A 17,658-nucleotide genomic window follows, 5' to 3' on the forward strand; every position below is an offset into this window, starting at 1 on the left:
CCCCTCGTTCTTGGAAGGAAGCCATGAAAGTAAACCTTTAAATATTATAAGAAAGCTCTTTGTCCCTTTCAGTAAATAAGCCTAGTCAGAAATTCAGTATTATGATGAAAAGATGTAGACTAAAACAAAATAAAACTACAATTTAAATTTTATGTAAGTGGTATATAAAAATAGTATTTTCCCTTGTTTCTCAACAACTTCTTCCGTCAAAACTTTTCACTTTCTTACAAAGTACTACTAAAACTTTGACCTATGGTTTCAATTATAATTTTAACCCAAGCTGAATAGATAATCTTTATTCAATGAAATAATCCATACTAATAAGGAAATGAGAGCTTCAAAAAGCAGAGATCTTGAGATTCACCCTACTTGTTGTTTGTTTTTTTGCATATGCACAGTTTTAGGATTATTTCCTCCTAGATTCTGTGCCTGTAATTCATATAACAACCATCAGGAGGTGGTGCTGTAAAGCTTGGCTAAATTGATGAAGTAGATAAACTTATGTAGGGTATGCATAATTTGGAGGGTATATTTTGGTTCACAATCCATTTGCTTGAGCTCTTTCTAGAATTATAAATCCTAGCCACACTGATAGCTTTCATGTTAATATTTTAAGGGAAACAATAACATATAATAAAGTCCAAAGTAATACAGTTAGGGATGGCACATATCTTCTAAAATGATCAGCTGGTATAAATCACCACTTCATGTAATCTTGTCTTTCTCTTCAAGACTAAGGGGAAAATTTTTTTTTTGATTTCCATATTTTTTCCCCGTAGAACCGGAAGAATTTCTGCAGTGGCTACTATTAGCATCCCTGTGGTGGGCCTTCCTGTGGTGGGCTTGTAGACTTGTCACTGATTATGTGGCCAAGGACAAAAACATGACAGAAAACTCTGATATTAGCTCTCTCTAACCTTTAATGTTTACTTATAGTTTATCAGAGAGAAGGTGTCCATTGCCTCTTAAATACTGGTATCTCGTGCCATGTTACTTATGTTTTAGACATTTCAGCTCTTTTCCTTGACTCCAAAAGGAGATTCTTAACTCACACACTTCTACATTCTTTCTTCTTAGCAAAAGGAAAGATAGATTATGGGGTCTGAATTCCATCTCGAGCATGCAGATTCTTCTTCAACTGTTCTGTTCTAAAAACAAAAACAGAGGATAATCTGTTAACCAAGTTTCCGCATGACTCACTGGCATCAAGCTTTTACACTTTTGGATGTTTAAACCTACCCAATTCACACATTTATATAGCTTATGAAATTGTTAAGCTGCATCTGGACATATCATTTTGAATTTATTTTTAAAAAATAACAGTTGGGGGAAAGGAAGGGGAGGTGAACCATGAGAGACTATGGACTCTGAAAAACAATCTGAGGGTTTTGAAGGGGCGGGGGGTGGGAGGTCGGGGTACCAGGTGGTGGGTATTATAGAGTGCACAGATTGCATGGAGCACTGGGTGTGGTGCAAAAATAATGAATACTGTTATGCTGAAAATAAAAAATAAATTTAAAAAATTCCTGTTATGAAAAATGCAGAAAAAAATTAAAAAGGAAAAATCTCATTCATATTTCTGCCCTCAGGAAATAACCACAATCACACACTTCTGTTTGCTGTCAGTCTTTTCTATGCATAAGTTTTGTTTTCTTATTTTGAATCCTTGTGGCTACTATATATGTGATTTTATACTGTATTTACAGTTTTAACAGTGTAACATAAGAATTTTTTCATTTTATTAAAAACCTCTTCATAAATATTTATACTGGCTGCAGAATTTCAGTATACTTTGTAAAAAAGTACTGGGAGGGTTCATGAAATCTAAGATACTCCTTGCCTTCTCCAGGAACCTAAGATCCATTGAGGGAAATGAAGCATGTACATAAATGACCCTACGCTAGCACAGTTGATGACAGGCCTGCAGAAAGACCCAGACAGTGAGTGGTACAGCTCTGGCTGGGGTGTTAGAGCAGACCCCATGGAAAAGGGCCCTGACAAATGGACATATTCTCCCTAAGAGAACATGTGAGAGAGAAAAGACTATGTAAGAAAAGCTTAACAAAGAGACAAATGAGATGTTATGGGAGTGGCAGGGTTACATGAGTTAGGACAGGGGTGGGAAATAAGGCGGGAAGAGTTGATTGGAAAAATTATGGAGACCTTTGTAATATTTCAGGGAAAAAAGGTAATCTCAAGTTTTTTTTGAAGAACATTTCTGTTCCCAAAGAAAAAATCTAATTAGTAATAGAGCTATTTCACTGAAAAAAATGAAGCACAAATAAAGAATATATTTCATTACTATTCCTTAAAAATTGATCTCTTTTTTTTTTTTTTTAAGATTTTGTTTACTTGGGAGAGAGAGAAAACATGAGCGGGAGACAGCATAAGCCAGGGGGTGGGAGGGCAGAGGGAAAGAGAGAAGCAGGACCTGGGATCATAACCTGAGCCAAAGGCAGACACTCAACCAACCGAGCCATCCAGGCACTCCAAAACTGATCTCTTCTTAATCAGGTAATTTGTGCCGCTGTACTGGATACCGACCAATTGTAGAAAGTGGAAAAACTTTCTGTGAGGTAAGTTACAATAAAAATTTTTTTTCAGTTGATTTAATACATTAATGGACATTTGCATAATATCATCTATTACATTAAGTTATTTCTAAAATATCCTCATGTTGACTTTTCTAACCATTGAAAGTTGTTGAATGCCACTGTTGGTATTTTTTAAATAAACCTTTTAGCATGTATCTTATTTATAGCCCTAAAATAGGGACTTTCCTAAGAAGTAAAGTATATGTTACATGTCTTCAAGAAATGCAAACTCATTTAAAGAAAATAATATAGACTAAGGAATAGTCTATATTATTTTAGACCAATAGACTAAGAGTATAGACTTTTTAAAGAAAAAAAATAGACTAAGAATTGAAAAGCAAGATATTAAAATGTCGCGGCCGGTGCAACAAATCGACCAGGAACATGAGGGTAAGAGGATGGTGAAAAGAAATTAAGAGACAAAGAGATGGGGGCAGGGGGAGCACTGAGTAGGATGTCCAACAGTACTGATTTTATTCCACATCTTATAATCATTTATAAGGCAGACCACAATAGGAGGAGTAATACACCAGTATCTAGTCAGATGACCGCAGGTTTCTATAACAAGTTTACATTAACTATAAGCAAACCTCGTGATGCCAGGTAGTCACGCCTAATGGCATTAGCTACTATTGATGCAAGACAATCAGCCAGGGAGTGGGTTATGGGAAGTACAGGAACAACAAGGACCAACTAAGAATTCAGGACCCTGACCACATTGTTCCCTTCTGTAGGGAGAGCGTGTGGGAAGTTATGTAGGCGAGCGCATGACACATAGCACAGACCCTTCCTCAGTGTTGCTCAACTTTCCTGTCCTTAACCCCTTATCAAGGCATCCGGACTTTAAAAGAGACACAAGTCAGGGCCTGGTTTGATCCACGACTCCAACCATAGCATAGCCTCCAACATTAAAAGTTCAATATATCCCCTATACCATGTATATCAGTTTTGAAGGAACATGGATTAAAGAGAATTAATGAGTGGGAAGGGAAGGGACTAAGGAAACACTGGAGGAGGGGAGTTCTGAGCTTGGTCTTAAAAGAAGTGATAGAAATGAATGGGTGAAGAGAGGCCAGTAGGAAATTCCAGGTAAGAAAACACACTGAAGTAGGAAAAAGAAAAGATGTGCAAGGTTCATCTAGAAAACTGATATATAGCTAAAGCATTAGGAAGTAAAAAGATATTATTCTGGGCTAAGGAATTTAGACTTAAATTTGGTAACCAATATACAGTCATTGTCTGTCTTCAAGCTGGGTGTAACATGGGAATAGTATTTCAAAGGGAAAATTCTTGGCACCTGCCAGTAAGAAGGATAAAACTGAAAAGGGATGAAGGCGTGGACTAGTGCAGCCCTCCATGAATAAAGGAATGAGGACCTAGACCCATGTGGTAGATATGGACCCAAAAAAGGTAACTTTCAGGAAGGGGATTGTCAGAATCATATCTTCCAGACAATAAAGGATACAGTTAAGAAGAAATCCAAATCATTCTTAAAGTTAAGAGATTAAGGAACCAGACAGGATGAAGGAAATTGGAAAAGAATGATTTAGCATATGGCACGGGGTGTGGGAGGCTGTAGTTTTGAGATATATTAAGTTTTCAGAATGTTAAATATCAACAAGGTTTCAGTTAGGATGGAATTCTAACACCCATTTTTTATGGTGAAAATTAATTTTATATAATTTTTGTTGACCAAAAACAATTCAAGTTACACAAGTTAATTCCAAATACCAAAAAGTCTTTGGGGAAAAAAATCTACTTTTAGGCCTGTAATGAAGAATCTGAAAAGCTTTACACACTACAGCTATTTTGAGATCCTGGGTAAGATACTGTAAATGTCAAACCATATGAGTGGTCAGTCCTCTACCATGATGACTCACAAAAACAGCAACTTCATATGATTCATGATTCAACCTAATATTATGTGATTTTACCTGAAGGTCCAATCTACCTATACAAAAATAGATTTTTTTATCTCATTCACTTGGGTCCCCACATTCAGCCATTTGTCATTTGTTCCTTTATTGTGCACAGCATTGTCACAAAATCCAAATCCCTCTTCCTTACAGGTGAAAACATCAGCCACCACCTCTGCAGCACTTTCTCTGTGTCAGATACTATAGGTTCCATTTGCATATTTAAATCAAACAGACCGGTTTGGGAGGGGTTTTATTTCCCTAATTTAACAAACTCAACCCAGTTATTATGTGTTAAAGTAGGAACTAGAACCCAGGTCTCTTTGACTCCATGTACAAAGTCAAACCATATATCTCCAAAGCACCCCAAAGCCTTGGGTTGTGTCTACACATGTAAAGGACAAACAGGAATGAAAATAATTAGGTAGAGTTGCAGTAACTGACCAGGACATTCAGTCCAAAACCGCTACTTGGGGTCTCCATGAAGTGTCCTGAAAATTAAGGTAAAATGGTTTGAGACTTGACTTGAATCATCCAAATAATTCAGAAGAGCTCCAATAACACCCAAATTAAACTCGGGTTTTCAGTTTATTTTTCTTTGTGTATAGAAAGTCTTAAAGGCAGTTTGCCTTCCCAGGACTTTGTGACAGACACATGCTGTATCACTCTTAGGATAAAGAAAAGCCATCTCTTTTGGTTTTTTGTTTACTACCTTGTTAACTACTCCATTTACGGCACTTTACAGGAAGCCTTAGCTGGCTGACCCCATCTCCTCTGACCTCCTTCATGATCCCCTGGCTTTTGAGCAACACATTAACAAGACCTTATCATAGCATGGTTACATGCTCCCTGTAATTTTCCCTAATTGTTCAGTGATGGAATGGCTTGTTCTCCACTCCACCCCATTACAGAGCCCTTGAAGGCAAGGACAGACTCTGTTACTTCTTCCATCACTTCTGTGCGGCCTGGGGACTGCAAGTACTCAGGTTGATGTTTTAAGAACTGACCAATGAATTTGTTTTAAATTCTTGCATTACTGCCTAAGGAAACAACTGTTTGTGAACTGAAAGGATCAGGAAAATGCTGCATGGATCAAGAAGAGAGGTCTTTTATAAATAGACAAGAAAAAGTAAGTATCTGGAGTTCTACTTCAGTTGGGATTAACTGAAAAATACACACCTGAATCCAAATGTATTCATTTCCTGTTCTTTTCAGTGAGTAAATTAAAAGGAAGAGAATTCAGGAAGTAAAATGTCTTTAAAATGCTTCAAAAATTAGCAGGCCCATGACTTTCATGAGGCCAAGTACCACAGAGGCATTTTCCTTCAGAAGAATTACAACTTTCTGTGCCTTAATCAGGTTTACCACCACCCTTCCCCGCAACAAGTACTATGAGAGATGTAAGCAGTGCATCTTCATGCTCTTGGCAAATAAATATCTGTGAATAATACCTGAGACCCAGCACAGAAGCTTAAAACCTAATTCCCAATGCTAAAAGAGAAAGCCAAGAATCCAGTACATCTGCCAGGAAACCATTACAGTCTTCTGAGGGTGGGAAGAATTCTACTCAGGGGTACTTTTTGGCTCTGGCACCTCCATTTTGTGTCTGGGGTGTCAGAGGTATGGCCCTAACTCTGAAGTCTCATGCTTAGAAATTCCTGTACATCTTTCAGTAACTCTGAAGTTCTATTTGTATTTTGTTTTGTTTTGTTGAGATGTGTACCAAACTGTATAATGAAGATGAATTCCAGCCCTTGGATCCATCCCAGGAACCTATATTCCCTCCTGAACTAATAGTAAGATGCTTTACTTTTGTTGTTTCGTAACATGACATGGTACAAAGCCTTTTTCAGTAGGCTCTGGAATTACTGAGTTTTAGACATTAGAATTTAGAAATGTGTCCAGTGTGATAACCCATTGGTAGGTATTTGTTCGGTTCAACTATAAAAATTTCAAGCAGATAGCTTAGAAGAGTAGTACTGCTAGGACCTCAGAGATGCTTTGATTCTTTGTTTACTCAAAGACCCTGAGCTCAGAGTATAGGTAACTTACTCAATGTCACACAGCTACACTGTGTGATATACACTGAGATATATTAAAGATAGTTTGAAAAAGGATACTTATTATAATGGAATTACATTATTCTTACTGCTAGCCTTGAAATCACCCTCTGTGATTTCAACTCAGTGGGGAGAAATAGAACAATATAAATAGTGCCTATGTTCATCATTCTATTCCATAACTTTGGTCAGAAGAGAACATGAGATGGGGGATATGATTCTACTGACTTCCCATAGGGTCGCTGACCCTACACACCCCTCAGAGTGTGAGAACTTGGACTCACTATTTAAAGAGTATACACACACATTACATACATATGTATGTATATAGAGAGAGTTGTAAAAATCAAACAATTTCCACTATACCTGGTGAATGGTTTAAGAGATTTTTAAAGAATAATTTTGCCTGTAAGCAATTTTTGTCATCATACCAAAACACCTAATCCCCAAAGATGAGCCCCTTTGAGTCACTGTTAAGCCTGGCCCTTTAATCTCAGACTAGGACACTTTCACTATACCATAATGCCTCCTCTTCAGAGTTAGCTCTACTCTATATGCAGTTGTTGATGACAGGTACCTATTATGATATTTATTCAGTGGTGTCCACATGGTTATCATATCAATCCAAGTAGTTACAAATAGGCCATCCTTTCCTGATCAACACAAGGTAGGTCACCTCAGAAAACTAAAACCCATCAGGCCATTGGGACAACCAGAGCAGTGGATGTCCTCATGGCATGTAGCTCAACAGCCTTTTTCAAAAGCCTGTGGGGTTCATTTCTCTGCAGAGAATGGCAGAAGATCCAAACAAAAGAAGACTGACGTTCCAAGGGGAGAGGACTACCTGGATTGCCCCTGTGACTCTTAATGACCTTCTGGAGCTGAAAGCCAGTTTCCCTGAAGCCCCCCTCATCATGGGGAATACTGCAGTAGGTGGGTGGTTTTTACCCGTGTTCCTTAGTCTAGCTTCGGTAACCTAAACATCTGTCTCTCTTTTTAAATTCCTCATAAATTTCATTTTAATTAATGGATACCTGTGGTCCTTTAGAATACTTCATTGTTTTCTTTTGCAAATATGTGGGTTTTGTCACAATTTTCACTCTGGATTATAAGTAAGCAACATCTATTACCACCCATTGACTTCCTTTTCTAATTACTTTAAATACTTTTCTCCTTAAGGACCCAGCATTAAATTTAAAGGTGAATTCCATCCAGTTTTCATATCTCCCCTTGGGCTTCCAGAACTGTATTTTGTGGACTACACAGATGATGGTATGAACCTTCATTTTCGTTGGCTGTTGGTAGGCTATAAATAATTATATGCACTGGGCTTATTTGAGCACTTCATAGAATATATGACCTCATTTATTCATTCAGAAATATTTATTGAGCATCTACTATGTGTCCTATATGAACTTTATCAAACAGAATTATTCAGCTATGCCACTGAGTACTACATGGTCCTCAGAGCCATAATGGTGGGAAGATGCCATATTGGTTGTCCAGAAATGGAGAGATTGACTGAATAAAGGAGACTTAAGACATTGGCTGGCCTATAGGAAATGTTCTTGCCACATATTACTCCCTGATTCATAAATTTGCTCAAGGCTCAGCCTATACCCACACACATTTAAAAAAAAAAATCTGGGACACAAAATTTGAAAATTTAATTGTAACTATCTTATTTATTTTTATAGTCCTTTCACAATTTACCAAATGCTTTCACATCTCTTGTTTTTTTTTTTTTTTTTTTTTTTGATCCTCATGACAGTCCCAGAAGGCAGAGAGAACAGGTGGGAAGCTTGGTAATGATAAAGAATCAAAGGACTTAAGTAATTTCCCCAACTTCACACAGCTAACACATGATCAAGTCAGGACCGGATTCCAGGGTTTCTTACATTTAATCAAGTTCCCCTTCCACATAGTGCACTGAAAAAGGCTATCTGAGAAACATCCAAACTCAGCATTTGCATAGGTAATGGTATAGGAGGTAAAAATTCTGCTTTAAAATAAGATTCTCCCCAATGAATAAACAGAAATCAAATGAGAAATTGTCTGCTTTCCCCTCTGATCATTCTTTTTTTTTTTTTTTTAAACCAGTTAGAATGTTCATATCAGTGGACTGATAGGAAGAAATGGAGGAAGGGGAAGCGGGGCTGGTCCAGGAGAGGGTTGGAAGTAAGGCGTGGAGGTGCTTGGTTAGAGCAGGGCGGGAGTGAAGAGACTGGGAAGGAGGGAGAGCCTGTAACACTAAGTCAGTGTTTTCAACCTTTTCATTATTGTCTCACTAGGGAGCAATAGACATTTTCCCCCTAATCATCCCTCCATGGAATTTTAACACCATAGATAGACCATATATCTGTTTGTGTACAGTGTGTATTCAGGGCTTTATACATCAAAAGAGCAAGGCTTTCTTCACCCTCTTTGCACTGGCATTATCCTTGAGAATGCATGAACTAGATGACGTCACTACTCAAAGCATTCCCAGAAAGCCCACTTGCCAGCAAAACTGACCCAAATTACAGGCAGGAACAAGATGAAGAGCTGGCTGTAGAAGACAGGAGAATGGGCAACGCAAATGTGTCGGTCACTGCTCACATAGACTCAATGATCTTTTAAAAGACACAGAATCAGGGCACTTTGGGTGGCTCGTTTGGTTGAGCATTGACTCTTGGCTTCAGCTCAGCTCATGATCTCAGGGTCACGGGATTGAGTCCCGCATGGGGCTCAGTGCTCAGCTCACAGTCTACGGGAGGTTATTTCCCTCTGCTCCTCCCCCAGCTCACACTCTTTCTTTCTCTCTAAAATGGATAAATAAGGGCGCCTGGGTGGCTCAGTGGGTTAAGCCGCTGCCTTCGGCTCAAGTCATGATCCCAGGTTCCTGGGATCAAGTCCCACATGGGGCTCTCTGCTGAGTGGAAAGCCTGCTTTCCTCTCTCTCTCTGTCTCTGCCTGCCTCTCTGCCTACTTGTGATCTCTTTCTGTCAAATAAATAAATAAATAATCTTAAAAAAAAAATGGATAAATTAAATCTTTAAAAAAAAATCTTTAAAAAAAACACAAAAATCTTATAGAATCTTGACTGAAATTTTTGTATTTGATCAATTTATTCAGGAAAACATTTAACTGGGAGTTAACAAAGTAATGAGTTTCAGATATCTGTGCTTGATGTGTCCCAAAATGTATGGCACATAGGACTGTACACATGACTGAGAAAAAGAATTTGGTACTTAATATTTGGGAATAAAGCAAATTGCCAGAAATGTCTTTACCTTTCATTTTTCTAAGTCAATATAAAAAAAAAATACCTGAAAGATTCTTTCTGTGCAGCCAATGCATCTTGTCATAATTTGCCTTCAGTTTCTGTTCCACTGTCTTTTTGGCAGGGGTGACCATAGGTGCAGGATACAGCCTGGCCCAGCTGAGCGATGCCTTACATCTTACTGTTTTGGAGCAACCAAAGGAGAAGACTAAGACTTACCGTGCCCTCCTGAAGCATCTGAGGACACTTGCTGGAGCCCAGATAAGGAATATGGCGGTATGCACCCTAGTGTGATACGAAAGAAGCCACAGTTACAGACAGTCTGACAGTCTATCCAGCTTAGCAACATTACTCTGAAGTGGAATCCCCTGTCAATGTCAAACAAGTGTCTATAATATAAGTGTGCGTGTGTGTATGTGCTCAGAGTGAGAGTTATCACACTGCGTGTATGTGTGTGTCCAAAGTGAGAAATGGCATATTATATCACAAGATTATGGCACTGAAGTCTGAAGATGCCCAGATTCTAAACCCGGCCTGTCATCCATGAGTGGTATGATCCCAGAGAAGCCCCTTGACCTCTTTAAGCCACTCTTTTTTCATTTTAAGAGTTAAAGTTCAACCAAATGGACTGGCCAGCTCTAACAGGCTATGAAATATGTCTTATCCAAGGTAGAGTAACAAGAGCCTACATTTTGAAAATACTCTTTTATGGCTGTTTCTTGTCTTAAACCTTTGCACTGATCTCAGTTTCTTAACACGCGCATCCCACGTGTCTATTCTTGGACGTCCCCCAGTTGTCTAGCTTACTGAGGTTTCCTTATTATTCAAGATTTAAGAGTAATGGTTTAGGTCTCTGCCCATTCCACACAGGATGGGTAGTTCAGTGAGACTTTGGCGTGGGGCATTTCTCCGGATTGTCTCTGCCCCTATTTCTGTTAGCCCTCGAAGTTCACGGTATGTTTTCATCCTCTGCATCTTTTGTTCCTTTTTCTCGATCAGGTTGTTCTTCTCCACTTCACCCCTTGCCCACCATCCCCTCAAAGTTTCTCATTCAAGCCTATGTCTGAGGCAACTTTATTGATGATTTGGAATAACAGAGACGAATTCTACTGCATGACATTACAACAAGCATTTTGAATGGGAATGCTACATATCCCAATTCTTTAGAGTTTACTCACTCTAGTTCCCCACTTTACCCCCATGTTATTGGACACTCGTGCTAGGGTCAGCTCTCAAAGAAATTTTCTTCCTCATTGCACACAGAAAAAGAACATTTTCTCAAGCAGTAAGTTTGAACTGGGGTTGGGGGTAGGAATCTTGCACAGTATGTGGCCTGACTCTGTTTAGCTCCCCTAAAACCATACCAGATCATTCTAGGAAACAAAAAAAGAGAAAAAATTAAAACTTAAGATTCCTATACACGTAATTCCTTATTTTTCAAATAACTAGCTTAAAAATGTTATCTTTTTTTTCATTTAGACTTTAGGGGGACATGTGGTGAGCAGACCTAATTTTTCTGACCTAAATCCCATTTTAGCAGCAGGAAATGCTACCATCAATCTGATATCTAAAGGTAAGAGATAAGCTTTGGACATTCTGTTTTATAATTATCACTGTCTGTTATGTAGCTCCTTTCATAAACCGTGAATTAGGAACTCAAGTATCTCTTACTCAGACTCACCAAATATATAGACTACTTCTATACTACCTCAAGTGTTAGGATGAAACTGAGATTGACTATCCCGTTCTCAGATGTTCTGTATCTTGTAGATCAGATAAGTTACTGCACCTGAGAGTTTTTCCTAACTGTTTGGCTACATTTATGTACAGTCCAAATTGTAGTATCAAAGCATTTTTTAAATGAGTTGTGTCTCTGCAGTTTTATTTAATTATTTTTATTTTTATTTTTATTTTTGGCGACCGCGGCAGGACACGAACGTACCCACAGTTTTAAAGCTTTAGAGCACATTTCAGAGTTTTATAGAGATGCAAATTTTTCTTATAGGATTTTTCCTTCTCTTTTTTTAAGATTTTTTTTAAAGATTTTATTTATTAATTTGACAGACAGAGATCACAAGTAGGCAGAGAGGCATGCAGAGAGAGAAGGGGAAACAGGCTCCCTACTGAGCAGAAAGCCCGATGCAGGGCTCGATCGATCCCAGGACCCTGAGATCACGACTTGAGCAGAAGGCAGAGGCTTAACCCACTAAGCCCCCCAGGTGCCCCTAAGATTTTATTTTTAAATAATTTTATACCCAGCGTGTGGCTCAAACTCACAACCCCAAGACTAAGAGTCACATGTCCACTGAATGAGCAGCCAGACACCCCTAGGACTTTTCATCCTAAACAGAATCAAATTTGTAGAGCGTATTCCTCATTACTTCTCTCTTCATTGAAAGACAGCTTGAGCTTGGCCAAGAGAAAATTATTTAAATTTAGTGAAATAACAATAAATGTATATTATTCATAGAGCTATTGATGTAAGATACCCTCTCTTTGATTAAAATCACGTTTTTAGGGGCACCTGGTGACAGTCAGTTGAGCGTCCAGCTCTTGATTTCGCCTCAGGTCATGATCTCAGAGTTATGGAATTAAGCCCTGCTTCAGGGTCTGTGCTGAGCAGGAAGCCTGCTTGGGATTCTCTCTCTCCCTCCCTGCCCACCCCCCTCCCAGCTGGTGTATGTGCTCACTCTCTCCCAAAGAAAGAAAGAAAGAGAGAGAGAAGGAAAGAAAGAAAGATATCACATTTAAAAAACAAATACAGTGACTCAAATAAGGGAGTACTGTAAACTGCTTATGAAAGACAAGCTATATACCAGGCATTCCCCCTCTGCTACCTGTCCCATCTCCAGCACTTTGAACAGATCATTTAACCTCTCTGGACCTCAGGACCTCAGTTTTTCCATTTGTGAAACACATTGTACTAGGTTGTTTCCCAATAGCTTTAAAGTTCTTCAAGGCCAAAATTTGTGAGCGGTGTGTAATGGGTGCTAAGAACCAGAAAAGAATTTTCTTCTCTCTCTTTTTTTAAAGACTCAATTTATTTATTTAAGAGAGAAGAAGAAAGAGCATGCATGAGTGGGGTTAGAGACTGAGGCAGAGGGAGAAGCAGACTCCCTGCTGAACAGGGAGCCCAGCAAAGGGCTCGACCCCAGGATCCTGAGATCATGACCTGAACCAAAGGCAGGTGCTTAACCGACTGAGTCACCCATGTGCTCTCAGAAAAGACTTTTGTGATTATCTGATCCAACCTTCTCATTCTACAGATGAGGAACCAGAAGCCCCAAAGGTTCTGTGACTTGCCTAAGGTTTTCCAGTGTGGAAGCTATAACTAGAAATCACATCTTCTGGCTTGTAGCTTGCACTCTCTCTTTCCACCAGATGCAGCACACCTACCCCTTGCTACATACTCTTTTGTTTGATAAATGTATTCTAATCAAGATCATTTTCTCTAATAGAAGGAGAACGGCAGATTCCTTTAAACAGCCTTTTCCTTGAGAGATCACCTGAAGCCAGCCTTAAATCCGAAGAGATTGTGTTATCTGTTTATATTCCCCACTCTACTCAGGTAAAGGCTTCCTGACTCACTGCCCCCCTGGAGGGAGCCCTGCTTACCCTGCAGGGAGACTTTGGGGCTGCTCTCAGAAAGGGGCAAATTCTCAGAGGACCATTTGGTTTGCTTTCCTACCAGGGCAACGCTGTGACTTTCCTGGACCCTTGGCACTTTTGCCTTTGTGGCTCCCTTCCTCCATAAAAAGTAAAATAAAAATACGACTCTCTTGGTATAAAGATGAAAATAACCCAAATCGTATTCACAGTGTTATATATTCATTATTATTATATTCATTTTTTTCTTTTGTTTTTAAAAGAACTTTAAAGGAAAACATTTCTTGATATTTTAATAATGTTGGAGAGTGAGTGAGGGAGCTCCACTTGTGGTGAGCACAGTGTAAGGTAGAGAGATGCTGAATCTCTATGCTGTAGGCCTGAAACTAATGTAACATTGTGTGTCAACTATACTGACATAAAAGTTTTTTTAAAAAAAGAATACCATTTCTGTGGGCCCTATCTCTCTGCAAACAGAGAGCCCTTTGTGTGAAGAGCTGAATTTTTGGTTTCAGATAAATATTTATCTTAGCCAAGACTGAGAAAAATTGTAATCAGTTTCATCTACAAGTTTCTAGTAAATGAAAGTTTATGATCATAAAGATAATTCCAAATCAACTAACATTTATTAACTACTTTAAATAAAATCATTTTTTTATTAACTACCTACCATTCAACATGTCAAGCATAGTGCTAAATCCAGAAGACACTTCCTGTATTCCTAAGACATGGGTTTCTGTCCTCAAAGGTATCTAGATCTGAGAGCAAGGGCTTGAAATTGGAAACAGCTAATTATCTGAGAAGGAAATGTGTGCGCAAAGAGCCAGCGTAGTTCCAGCGACAGGGAGAGTCCTCCTTGCGTGTTGCTCAGAAGGGAGGGAAAGCAGCTGGGATAGGGCCAAGATCAGTCGAGAGAAGTGGGTGCTCATTCCAGGTGGGAGAACAGCTAGGGGTTGGGGACTAGGTGGAATGGCAGGTTGGAGGCTGGGCAACAGGGCAGGGGCACTGGGGCAGCCCTGTGCGATATGGCCAGGAGGGAGGCTGGGGCTCCGTCACCGAGCAGATCTACTGTTCCATCAGGGGGATTGTTTGTATATGTCCCAGCGGACAGCCATCTCTAAAGTCTTTAAAGCAAGGTAAATTAGGAAAGCCAATCTAACGAGAAAAATAGAGGATAAGCTGGTTGGAGGAGAAACTGGAGGTTGAATGGCCAGTTCAGAGGTTACTGCGGTCGTGCCATAATTCAGGTGGGCATGAGGGTGTGGCAGCAGGACTAGAGAGGGAAGTCCCCACCAGTCAGTACAATGGACTAAATAGGATCAAGTTGGTCTTAAGCATCTCTTTGTCACTTTCGCTTTCTAAATTAAAAATGTTCTTCCACTAAAAAAAAAAATAAATAAATTCAAAGTTCATAGTAAAGATGAAATAAAGGCAGTGATCCACTAAAAAAAATTAATTAATTAATTAATTAATTAAAAATGTTCTATCTTTGACAGGGTCGGGGGTGGCACCCCTACCCCCACCAAGATGCCAGCCACACAGTTTCTCCTACTCTGTGGCTCTAATATCTCACACTGGTAATGAGATTAAACCTAGAATGAGAGAGTCCAGAGTGCTAACCATTACACCATGGAACCCCACGGCTCAGTGGGTTAGGCCGCTGCCTTCGGCTCAGGTCATGATCTCAGGGTCCTGGGATCGAGGCCCGCATCGGGCTCTCTGCTCAGCAGGGAGCCTGCTTCCTCCTCTCTCTCTGCCTGCCTCTCTGCCTGCTTGTGATCTCTCTCTGTCAAATAAATAAATAAAATCTTAAAAAAAAAAAAAAAAAAAAAAAAACCTAGAATGAGAGATTGAAACCTGGAAGGCACTTTGAAGACCATGTGATCCAGTGTTTTCCAAGCTTCTTTTTTTCTTTTTTTTAAGAGTAAAACTCGTCGTTCACATGAAATTTATGTAGAATGCCAAACCAAAACCGTTCAAAGTGGAGGTGTAGTTCCTCCCGAGAACCACCCCCCACCTCCATTCTCCCTTACTCCTCTCAGCAGCCCTGGAAGCTGATCAAACCCTACCTTTTCATTTTTAAAGAAATTAAGACCCAAGCAGTTTAAATCCCTTGCCTGAGGCCACATGTGGTGACTCAGAGTAGAAAGTAGGTGACTGTCAACTCTGGAACCAGACTGCTTAGATTTCAACCCCAATTCTGCCACTTGCTGCATGACCTTGTACATGTTGTATAGCCTCTCAGTTTCCTCATGAGTAGATTAGAAGTGAGTACGGTTGCTCTCAGGATCAAATTTTAATACCTATAAAGCACGGGGGCTGGTATTCCCAGCCAGCACTGGTCCAAAGTATCATGTACAGGATCCTCTTCATTACAACTAATCATCAGAGCTCTGCAGCAGACAGTGGAGAAGAACATTAAATATTCTGAATGTTTTTCTGTTTCCAGTGGCACTTTGTGTCCGGACTCCGGCTGGCCCAGCGTCAGGAGAATGCTTTTGCCATTGTCAATGCTGGCATGAGTGTGAAGTTTGAAGATGGTACAGACACGATTAAGGACCTTCAAATGTTCTACGGAAGTGTTGGCCCCACCGTTGTCTCTGCAAGCCAAACGTGCAAGCGGCTCCTTGGGAGGTATGTCCCAGCACATGTGCACCTAAAACTCGGGCTTTGTATTTTAATGTCTTAATGAAAATAGCACTTGGAGAATTTTTTTCTGATTCCAAACATATTACATAATCATATATGAAATTTAAGCGCTGTGGAAGAATAGAAAGAAAATAAAAGTCACCCAAAAGCCAACCTTCTTTTTTTTTTTTTCCTAAAGATTTTATTTTTTTATTTGACAGAGAAATCACAAGTAGATGGAGAGGCAGGCAGAGAGAGAGAGAGGGAAGCAGGCTCCCTGCTGAGCAGAGAGCCCGATGCGGGACTCGATCCCGTAACCCTGAGATCATGACCTGAGCCGAAGGCAGCGGCTTAACCCACTGAGCCACCCAGGCGCCCCAAAAAGCCAACCTTCTTAAAGATACAATTCTTTTATTGCAGTTTCTCTAGTAAGAGGAATCTAATCTAAGTAGATAATATTTTCAAATTTTCATTTTTAATTAACCTGCAAAATAAGTCAGTGTTTGTAATACTGTACCCTAAGACATCTGAAAACGTCCTTACACCAGAGAAAGAAGGTGAAATATTCAAGAAGGTTAAATGGGCCTTCCTCCTATCACTCTCATTGTTTCTAGTGTTTGGAAAGTAGGTTTTAAAAATTCTTCCAACCAGTGCTTTTACGATCATTTTTATCCACCTGTAATAGTCACTGTCAGCAATGCAATGCAACTACATGCAGCTTTCTTTCTCAGACACTAAAATGAGTTGATGCTCTCAAAGCATTTCTGTAGAAAATCTTTACTTGTGAAAATGTTACAACTGTCATCAATAATTGGGTCATTTGCTGGTCATTACCGTGTATGTGTGCACCAGGCGTGGCCTGTTTGCTGGGGATGCGGCAATGAACAAAACAAAGTTCCAGATCTTGGGAAACTCTGATTTTACTACTTTGTTACCCCAGCTCTTTGAAAACCCATGGCTTTCCCAGGCCGTGGAATTACAGGTAATAATAAAGGAGGGTGGTAAGGAAATAGGAAACCACCGCAGCAGATTCTAAAGAAAGCTAGTGACATATGGGCGGGTGTATTGTCCAGACTTCAAAGATGAATACAGGTTTTCTCCATCTTTCCTTGCTCTGTCAGTTTAGGCTGTCTTCCCCCTCCTGTGGCGTGTTTGCATTCTTTTCTTTTCTTTTCTTTTCTTTTTTTTTAATTTTTGTAACTACTTTTTTTTTTAATTTTTCATTTTGCTCCAAGGCCGTGGGATGACCACATGCTGAGTGATGCCTGCCGATGGGTCCTGGATGAGATTTACATTCCGCCAGCAGCCGAGGATGGCATGGTAGAGTACAGGCGAACCCTCATCGTCAGCTTACTCTTCAAATTCTACCTCAGAGTGAGGCGAGGATTGAATAAAATGGTAAATGACTTCTCTGGGTCTCTGAGTGCCTTGATACTCTGAGCGTGAGTCTGCATAGGAAGGACTTCCCTTCTTTTCCCTAATGCAGCAAGGGTATCAGGAGGGGATGGAGCCCACAGTGCGGTGCTTCCTAGCCTCCTTCCTCCCTCTCCCTCCCTCTCCCTTCTCCTCCTGTCCTGGGCTGAGAAGGGGAC

General features: G+C 39.9%; 1 protein-coding gene across 3 annotated transcripts in view; it reads left to right on the plus strand.

Moving 5' to 3' along the window:
• LOC122902176 (aldehyde oxidase 4-like) overlaps window positions 1–17,658 on the plus strand; it is a 59,421-nt gene that overhangs the window by 11,448 nt on the left and 30,315 nt on the right. For all 3 annotated transcript variants that reach the window (XM_044241260.1, XM_044241261.1, XM_044241262.1), the window contains exons 6-15: window positions 2,515–2,576; window positions 5,556–5,639; window positions 6,226–6,306; window positions 7,359–7,503; window positions 7,750–7,842; window positions 9,957–10,108; window positions 11,312–11,405; window positions 13,291–13,400; window positions 15,888–16,072; window positions 17,302–17,464. In XM_044241260.1, the coding sequence (XP_044097195.1) occupies window positions 2,515–2,576; window positions 5,556–5,639; window positions 6,226–6,306; window positions 7,359–7,503; window positions 7,750–7,842; window positions 9,957–10,108; window positions 11,312–11,405; window positions 13,291–13,400; window positions 15,888–16,072; window positions 17,302–17,464 (1,169 nt within the window). The remainder of the gene's footprint in view (window positions 1–2,514; window positions 2,577–5,555; window positions 5,640–6,225; window positions 6,307–7,358; window positions 7,504–7,749; window positions 7,843–9,956; window positions 10,109–11,311; window positions 11,406–13,290; window positions 13,401–15,887; window positions 16,073–17,301; window positions 17,465–17,658) is intronic.

Source organism: Neovison vison, chromosome 3 (genome assembly GCF_020171115.1).
Source record: "Neovison vison isolate M4711 chromosome 3, ASM_NN_V1, whole genome shotgun sequence".
Classification (NCBI taxonomy): Eukaryota; Metazoa; Chordata; class Mammalia; order Carnivora; family Mustelidae; genus Neogale; species Neogale vison.